This window comes from Micromesistius poutassou, assembly GCF_964030765.1.
Source record: "Micromesistius poutassou genome assembly, chromosome: 15".
Lineage (NCBI taxonomy): Eukaryota > Metazoa > Chordata > Actinopteri > Gadiformes > Gadidae > Micromesistius > Micromesistius poutassou.
Window position 1 is genome coordinate 7,731,273 of NC_140285.1, and position 10,000 is coordinate 7,741,272.

The following is a 10,000-nucleotide window of genomic DNA, read 5'->3' on the forward strand; positions in this document are numbered from 1 at the left end:
CAAACACACAAATCGTACGCACACGCACGCACACACAGCACACACGCACACGGAGTAATTAGCAGGCAACCTATTCATGGCTGGACTATGATCACCCTCCTGAAGCTCGCCTCGCATACATACAGGATTCACACTCCAACAGTGCCACTGCCTAATGAGGGGAAATAGTTGTGTCTGCTTGAGGAGAATGAAGAAAAGGTCAGGGAGCCACCAAATAGCATTCTGCTGCCCACATCCCCGGCTCTCTCCCACCAATTCACCTCAACCCAAAAGGGAGCAATCAGCTAGAAATAATTATGATCGACTATGTTTATTTGAGTTAGGTTATCTTCACCTGGATTTGTGTAAAATTTGAATTGATTATTCAATTAAAACAGAAATTGTTTAAATACAACTTAATATAACACTAGAACAACCCATGGTCCGTTTCAGGTCCAAGTCACTGGTTTGTTTGTGTAGAAACTAAAAAGACTTGCACTGCTTAATACTATTGCTTACTATTACCCACAGGCATTGATTTTACTACTTCTGACCTATTACTACCACTAATGCATGTATGCATACATTTTGTAGTGAAAGAGGCTCAGTAAAAAAATAACAGGTAAATTAAAATTAACAATTAATCATATTATGGAATAGTCTCAGATGAAGCACCATGGAAACAGCTAGCGTCACGAAAGCCTTGACCATGGTCAACTTTATGAGCAAGGGAGCCCTCTACTGTCATTGTTAAGGTACTACATCGATTCAACAAATGCATTGTGCCCAGGCAGATTCTACGCCCTTCTAGCACTTTAAATAGAAAACTATTGATCGACAAATTATGTTTAAACATTGTTATTTCAAGATTCCTGGATGAATCAATGCGTGATAGAAGAAGCATATTTGGTTACCTACATGCATTTCTACTCTGTTGTGTAGAAGCCATACTATTGGGTATAATTAACGATGGATAGCTATAAAGTAAATTCCTTTAACCTCATGTGATATAAAAGATTTCCAAAATTTGATGAAACAAAATCAGAAAAGAAGCAAATGTTTGAGATTTGTTTTTTTATAATTCAATGCAGCAATGGAATATAGGGAATTAGGACATATACAACTATGGAGTTGTCATATTTCCCAAAGTGATTGTATGGCTTTTCAACTTTAATCTACTGCATAGCTGTGACATGAAAATGGATGAAATACATTTTGCCACAGTAAGTCTAGGCCAATAATAGGAGTAATTGCTAACAAGCGTTATCCTTATGTAAAATCTGAACCAACACAGACACACCATCGATAATCAAATGAAAATGTTTGTCCAAAGACAGGTAGTCTGCGTGCTGCCTTTAGGAATGTTATATATATATATATATATATTATCTTCTAAGTACATGCAGGTTGGTCACATATAGGAATGAGCAAGTCAGCAATAGGTATAAGGGTAATCTGGGGTCTTAACAAGGGGAATGTAAGGCACTTCTTAAAAAAGAATAGTGAGCATTAAATGGAAGGCAACTGCAACAAAATATATATATGATGGTAGAAAACGTGAGCGTGACAAACAGGAATTCTCTTCAGCCGTTCATGACCATGTTGACCAGTTCATCCGTTCATCACCATCCTGACCAGTTCTGCAGAGGGAGAGAGAGGGGGGGTTAAAATCACATCTCCTTGCACACAGATGACCTTCAACAACAGCATCTGGAGTGAGCTTTGACCACCCGCCCACCCACCCCCCCCAAAACCCCTTCTGGTTATCGGGGAGAAGGTGCTGCATTTGAAGGGCATACTGCAGCAAGGTGCCAAGGCAGAGAGCTGTGATGAAGAGGTTGGGAGGGGTCCTGAGATCAGAGGAGAGGTCCTGAGATCAGAGGAGAGGTCCTGAGATCAGAGGAGGGGTCCTGAGATCAGAGGAGGGGTCCTGAGATCAGAGGAGAGGTCCTGAGATCAGAGGAGGGGTCCTGAGATCAGAGGAGAGGTCCTGAGATCAGAGGAGAGGTCCTGAGATCAGAGGAGAGGCCCTGAGATCAGAGGAGAGGCCCTGAGATCAGAGGAGGGGTCCTGAGATCAGAGGAGAGGCCCTGAGATCAGAGGAGGGGCCTAGCTACATGCAGAGGGCATACTGTAGCCAGGTGCCAATAGCTGCATGAGTCAGAGAGATAGAGAAGAGAAAGAAAGAGCTGCAGAGGAGAGAGACAGAGACATTTTTGATTTGTGACTAAAGAAGCAGTACAGCCTAATGGGTGCTCTTAGTAAAAACAGACACCGTAGCGTGCCTCAGGTGAGGCCCCTCTGTGTAGGAAAAACCATTACACAGTATGGTGAACGTCTATTATTTACACACATTAAGGTCAGCCATTCATTAATAATGAGGGTTTTCATTACCTATATTTGCTGGCAACATTGATTGTAAGGACAGCCAACTTGGGGGCAGTGGGGAGTAATTACTTTCATGAGGATATATTTAAATATTAAAATTATGGCTGTAAGTTAACGCGTTAATTACCCATTAACGCAATATGAGTTTATGGACTGCACATAGGAGTGGCAGGATGGAACACCGCTTAATGTGGCCAGACACAGGGGCTGGAGCAGGGGCTTACAGGTGTAGAATGACAGCACTTTGTCAGTGTAATGACACCATCATGTCACCTTGTTTTGCTCCTTACCTTCATAATTGATGCAGCCGTTTGCATCCTCATGGCCGGCCAGCAGTGTCTCCACCTCGTCCTCCGTCATCTTCTCTCCTGAAAGGAGGAGACAGATTCATGTCAGAGTGAGTGGACACGATCTCTGCCTTGATCCCTCTCAACAGGACCACGTGGAAACCTGATCTGTATTTTGTTCCCCCAGCAATCAGGGTCTTTTAACCATGCCAGAGTGGAAAAGTCTAGCGGCCAAGCAATTGTTTTGATATGTTGCCCTGTTAAACCCCCCCCCCCCCCCCCCCGACAACATCAAACACACCAGGAGCATGATGCTTTGGGAATACAGATGTTCAGTACGTGTTTTGGATGTTATATATAATAAGAACAGAAAAGCATTTATTTATGGAATGCCATTGGAGTCTATATTAAATTAATAAATAGATATGGCTATGAAATTTATAAATGAGGCATTACATATACATAAATGTAAATATATGATTTAATGAATACTTTTTTTCGAAAACGACTACTTTTAATTATTTCAGGGGACTGTTATTTCATAATGCCATAATGGCAGTATGGCACATTTCATCTGGCATATTCAAATGATAATTAGTGATTATCACCGACCAAAGCCACAGCACTGACTCTCTGAACATACAGCAGCACTGAACATACGAGAAGCCACAACATTTCTGGCGACTGGAAGGACAAAGTGCCTATGAAGATAAGGTGGGACAAGCAACATGATCAACATGGTTCAACATCAGCCGATGCTAGTATGCCCTTAATCTTATACTTTTCAGAATTACTCGGCGGATACGTGCTCTTCAAGATATTGACATGGATGAAGAGGTCCTAAATTGTTTGAGACTAACGGAGCACCGTGTTCGTGTGGAAGAGGACCAAGAAGTGAACGTAACTTCAAGCACAGGTGAGGGACGGCCGGCTCTAGACTGTCCAGGCAGTATGCCTTTAGTCTATCAACCTGAGAAATCGCAGAACCCAAAATAACCACACCACGCTCATTTGAATGTACCAGATGGAAATGTGTCATTATGAATATGGCAATAAATAAATAAATCTTGCAATATTAAATAAATATAGCATAACATAAATAAAAACTTGCAGTATGAAATGGGAGAGGGTTCTGAAAAGATAATAAAGCCCTAAAGGGATCTAAAGGGCTCTAGAGTGAAAACAAAAGTGCACAGCAGTGGCCTCTGCTGGTCTGCTGTGTCCTAGATGGTTGCCAGGTTTGGAAGCATTACACTACAAATTGAGCCTGACTTACCTGAAAGCTTATATTTTATTCTTACAAAAATTCAAAATTCTTACATACACAGTGTATATATATATATATATTCTTTGCTTTTGGTGTGAACACAGAACACAGATCAGAACACAGATTTAGGGTTAGTTAGGACTTTCTTCTCAAGAGTTTGAGTTAATGGACAGTACTAGACAACTCTCTAAACAAGAGTATGATGAATGAAATGTAGAGCGTACCTAGCGTTGTGAGGACGTGACGGAGCTCAGCTCCCATTACAGTGCCGTTGCCCTCCTTATCAAAAACACGCAGGCCCTCCACAAAGTCCTCGAAGGAGCCCTGGTCCTTATTCTTAGCGATGGCCTGGAGCATGGGGAGGAACTGCTCAAAGTCCAGCATCTTGTAGCTCATCTCTGTAGGGTGAAGACGGAGACAGCCAGGAAGTCCTCAATCACACAACATTACTTGAATAAACCCAATAACAGGCAACTAAGTAAAATAAGACTTGATTACTGTCAAGAATATAAATCAATATGACTTGAAAGTAATTCCATCATGAAATTACTTCAGATGTTCTAATCCCAGACAGTAGCACAGCAGAAGTACAAGACAGCAAAAATTGTTTGATACAAATAACTGTAATAATAATCATTTTTTATAAAACATCTGCAAAAACGTAAATATATGTATATTATTTTTTAGGTAATCACTTGTAAACTTTAAACACAGAAGCCATATAAAGTCCCGAAAGAGATTTAATCCAAGATAATATGATACTCTAATATGGTACTATTAATGTGGGTCCAACTCACCGTCAGACTTGGGGTTCCCCAGGACCTTGAGGACCTCTGCGTTGACGGGGTTCTGCCCCAGCGCCCGCATGACGTCCCCACACTGGCAGTAGCTGATCTTCCCATCGCCCGTCCGGTCGAACAGCAGGAAGGCCTCCTTGAACTCTGCACAGGGCACACACACACAGAGATGACGCAAAAGTAGAGAATAGATGGGTTAGGGTTAGCTTTCTACATAGGACATGGGAGAAGGGTTTATTTTTGAAGAAAGGTGTTAAAAGGCTAAGACACGGGACGTGTTAAGAAGCACAGCAAACAATTAGCCACAAAAAGGTTGTTAATCAATTGACTAATTCGGACAGGCTTATTATTGAGGATGACTCCAGAGCTGACGATATCAGATGACTCCAATTATGGTAGCCTGCATTGCAGCCTGCACTACAGCTTCCATAGGTCAGGCCAACATGACCTCTCTTTGCAGCCTGCACAAGAGCTCCAATAGGAAAGTTAACATGACCTCTCTTTGTAGCCTGCACAAGAGCTCCAATAGGAAAGTTAACATGACCTCTCTTTGTAGCCTGCACAAGAGCTCCAATAGGAAAGTTAACTTGATCTCTTTTTGTATCCTGCACTAATGCTCCCATAGGTCAGGCCAACATGATCCCCAGGTTCCATGGTCTATTATATTTTAGGTTAAACGACCTGTCAAGGAGAAAGAACACCCAGACAGAATACACCTGATCTCCTCTGTGTACATGAAGCATTCATGACCATAGATGGCCTTTTAGATATTCAGATAAATACAACTACTTTCCTAACTATGATAGTAGTTTAAGAACCACTTATATTACAGCCATCCTTGCTTTGGTGCTCACTTACAAACAAATAATTGTGTTCGTTTTTATTTTGGGCTAAAATAGGTATGTCAAAAAATTATTCCATCGATTATCCATTCAGGTGTTTAGGTCAACAGACGGCATTCAAATAGAAACTCAACATATAGACACTAGGATATATAAGCTGCAGAAAGAGATATTTGAAATAATTAAACATGACCACAAACTTAATAAAACATAAATGAGCAACTTATAGCATATAACTAAAGCATAACTTTTTGAAATAACTTGCTGGCAAAGGATGCCCATTTTAAGTTAAAGCACTATGTTGAAGAGTCAAGGGCTAACCCTAACCCTGTTTGTGGAATTGTTCCTATTCTCAGGAATGTGCCTCTTCCCCTCTAGCCAGCTACTACCATATTTGGTATTGTAGGAGTGGAGGAAAGTAGGAGGAGAGTGTGCTGGATGCAGCCTAGTATGTCAATAGTGATTAAACAAACCAGAGAAGGAATATCATTCCCCTACTATAGCCAACACCAAAAAAGGAAAAGCCCAGTGATGATCTTCTAGGCGGATAACAAGCAAACTTTATGGTAAACTTCAGTACACCTAATTAAGAATACATGCATTATAATATTAGAAAAGGTGAGGTTTAGACTAGAGCTGGTTATATCAAAGCCTTTAACCTGAACTCTTATTTTCTCACGAAGAATGGTAGATATAAGTCAACATAGTTTAATGCAATTCATACATAGAACATGATCTACACACAAACACGTACGCACACACAATTGTGTACCTAAACGAGACGGACAAAATGCCTGAGTCGTGTTTATACAGATGCAAACATGCAGACACACCCCTGATAAGGAAAACCATTATGCCCGTACCACGAACTTACCGTGGATCTGATCCAGGTTAAACTCAATCTGAAAAGAACAAGCAATGTCAAGTGGAAAGGGTTGAGCAGCAGGAAAAGAAAAGAACAGAACCTCAGCTGTTCGTACAGGAGCGAAGAGCAGACCAGGACCAGGGGACGGAGATGAAGTATGGGACATGCAAGGAAAGCTTAGAGACAGGGTTAGGGTTACAGAACCACAACTTGGACTCACCAATGATTTGATCTTCCGAGAAGTCCGACTGTTCAAAAAGAAATGAAGCTCGGTGAAAATGAGCCTTTTGCCACACAACTCAAAGGAATCCCAGTGATGGAAACATTCGCATTACTTGTTTGGTTTAGGCTATGTGTATCTGGCCTAAACACTACTTTAGCCATGTTGACGATAGTAAACACAACTTGATAGTTTTCTTTAAAGAACTACTCGCTAACACAGCTAACCAGGCTAACTTCATTATACTTCCGCTAGCAGTCAGCCTGCAAGTCAACAAACCACAGCTTAACATTCATCATCTCAGATGTTGCAAAGATTATCAGTTGCTTTGAGGTCTGATCTTTAGTAACATAAACGGGTGACGCATCTGAGAATTGTAGAGCACAAGAGAAACCCACCATGGCTGTGTCTGAGCTGTGTCCGGGATGTCGGCAAAGCGAAGAATGTGTGACAGCAGGAAAACAGGCAGGGTAGTTCAGCCTGGCGACGCGTCATAATCCCGTCACTACGCAGCGCGCACCTGAACGCGCATCGCTCGTCCCCGTCCAGCCACAGCAGCAGCATGCCTGGCACGCTGTTGTGTGTGCACTGGACTTTGTGTTTTGTAGACTAGTGGTTCTCAACTGCTCTAGCCTGAGCACCCTCGTGTGTAGTCTTTAAGTCACGACCCAAAAATAAAAACAATATTAATTTACCAATATTGAGTTTACAATAAGGGTACATACATTGATAAATAATTAGTGAATGCATTTATAAGCATTGACTAACAAATAATGGTCTAGGTATCATTTACCAATGATGTTCATTTTAACGGCAATAGTGTTAAGGTTAATTAAGGTATTCATTTATACATAATTGAATAGGGTTAACCCCAACCCTAACCCTAACCCTAAACACACTAACCCAAACCGTAACCCTAACCCCAACCTTAAACCTAACACTTACCCTGACCCCACCTATAGGGTAAGGTTATACCATTATATATAAAAGTGCTTAATACTGCCTTGACTAATGTTAAATAATGGCCAATTACTTCACCTCTATTGTAAAGTCTTATCCAATATTGCAGTAATCATCAAATGCCTTCATGTATGTTTTAAAAACATGGAGCAAACAAAAAGCTTCAACAATTGGGGATAACTAACTAAAAATATTTACAAAATACGATTTTGCAAATGCTCTGCGACCCACTTAAAATGACCTCACAGTCCACTTATTGGTGTGTCGTGACGAACCAGTTGGGAATCACTGTTGTAGACTGGTCTTGCTATATATTACAGCTAAACTTATGCCTACCACTGTATTTGATCATTAGGACCAAATCATTTGTATTTATGTATTTACTTTTAATCTCAGAAGAGGTAAATTGTGGCACATAGCTCCACACAATTGTAAATTATTTAGGGAAGCAATTTTACGCGACCCACTTGCCCAAAAACCTGCACTGGGTCAGACCATGCACTGGCATTGTGTTTGCAGCAGCATCAGCCTACATGAACAGAGTGATGATTACAGAAAAGCTAAAGCAAGTGTGCCGAGCCTAATGTGGGTCAAGCATACAGGCGGTTATGCTGCAATTTAAAACACATTGATGATAAAACAGAGAACCGAAGCAGAGAAGCGTCTCCCTAAGGAGGCCATCTAATAATGAAGACACTTCCTATCATTGCTGCCCCACATTGGGATCTCTAGCTTCAGGGGCTAAACAATAATAGCTTCTTTGAGTTCACCAGCAGAAATAAAGCAGCATAAAGTTCAATCAAAACCCTTCTCTCTTTATGTGGTCGGAACCAATCTCTATTTGTGTTCATACAAATGTATTTTTAGCAGCAGCATAACTGAGGTACTGACTACCGATTGCAATGAGCATTTACAGTGGAGAAATATAGCGTCACAAATAGTTGTTTCCGTTGGCCTGGTTAAAGAGACTCGACCCACATTAAGTTGGTCACAGACGGGCCCACTCACCTCCAAGGTGCTGGGGTCGAACGGTGAGTCGGACGGGCGCAGCATCCTGGGCCTCTGCTCCGGGGCGGCTCTCGGATGCTCGGGACTCACGGGGAGGCTGGGGAACGGGGGGCCGAGCCGCGGCTGGGTCCCTGGTGAAGGAGTCTTCTTTAGGGAGGGTTCTCTCTTCGGGGCCATGCTCTCTTCTGTCCGGGAACCAGCGTCTGATAAGGATGGACGTCCCTGTTCAGACCAGATGCTGGCTAGTGGTAGGCTGGATGGCTGGCGGTGGTGGTGGTAGTGGGCTGGATGGCTGGTGGTAGCAGTGTGCTGGCTGGCTGGTGGTGGTCGTTTGCTGGTGGAGGAGAGAGAGCAGCACAACTGCCGAGTTATGAGGAAAATTGTGTCAGATGTTCATATCATGTGGTGGGGAGCGAGGGGTGGGCCCAGAGAGAGTAAGAGAGGGGCGAGAGAGTAAGAGAAGGGCGGGAGGTAGGGGAGGGGGGGAGAGAGAGAGAGAGATAGAGAGAGAGAGAGAGAGAGAGAGAGAGAGTGCGAGAGAGAGAGAGAGAGAGAGAGAGCGAGAGAGAGAGAGAGAGAGAGAGAGAAAAAAAAAAAAGCAAAAAGTGTGCATGGATTTGTGTCTTTTGATTATGTGTGTGTGTGTGTGTGTGTGTGTGTGTGTGTGTGTGTGTGTGTGTGTGTGTGTTTGCGTGTGATGCCGTAGGGTGGTCGCGAATGCTTTGAGGCCAAATGCATACACAGAAAATACAGAAGAGCATCGACTTGAAATAATGAGTGGGAAGAGAGTGCATGTAAGCAGCGTTATATATAGGCTCCAGTGAGAATCATGAATTATTTTATTTTAGGTCATGGAGGCGTACGTGGGCGAGTAAGAGAAAGAGACGTGTGTGAATGTTTATGTGCTATACTCAGCTCCATGTACCAGCCCCAGCAGACATTACTGTCTTACATGTCTTACCTGGCCATTACACTACCAACACATACAGCTTGTCTCATCCCCTGCTAGCCATTGATCTAATAATAGATAGTTCTGTTTTTGGTGAGTCTCTTTGTTTTCCTGCCCTGTGGGCTACTACTCTCCACGTAGAGCCAGTAGAAAGACAATGGCACCATGGTTCAGTGGGGTGGGGCTTTTAAATGATTCCTGAAATAAAAGCCTACTAAACCAATTTCACACAAAATGAAATAATACTGTGCTACTTTGGTGGGGATGCATCCTCTCATAGACAGGCCGGCTGAAAAGCTGGTGGTAGGTCAGATAAAAAATATATCGATGATGTTGATATATTGATTGAAGAGGAAGTGTGTATTCAGACTTCACTTTAAATCAAAGAATCCACAAGCACAAATAAACAGAGATAAATGTAATTGCAATATCAATTTA

At 42.3% G+C, this 10,000-nt stretch overlaps 1 protein-coding gene across 2 annotated transcripts; it reads right to left on the minus strand.

Moving 5' to 3' along the window:
• Positions 1-1,024: 1,024 nt before the first annotated feature.
• On the minus strand, positions 1,025-8,790 carry LOC311359372 (myosin light polypeptide 6; the record flags this gene model as incomplete). 2 transcript variants are annotated; one of them, XM_084479380.1, is made up of 6 exons in its annotated part: positions 1,025-1,619; positions 2,658-2,735; positions 4,146-4,319; positions 4,719-4,862; positions 6,435-6,462; positions 8,614-8,790. In XM_084479380.1, the coding sequence occupies 6 exons, from the start codon at positions 8,788-8,790 to the stop codon at positions 1,591-1,593; spliced, it is 630 nt and encodes a 209-aa protein (XP_084335506.1). In that variant the 3' UTR covers positions 1,025-1,590. The 2 variants fall into 2 exon arrangements, with proteins under 2 accessions (XP_084335506.1, XP_084335507.1); XM_084479381.1 differs by lacking the exons at positions 6,435-6,462; positions 8,614-8,790 and adding exons at positions 6,646-6,673; positions 7,044-7,127 and having other exon boundaries at positions 1,028-1,619.
• Between the last annotated feature and the right edge of the window lie 1,210 nt (positions 8,791-10,000).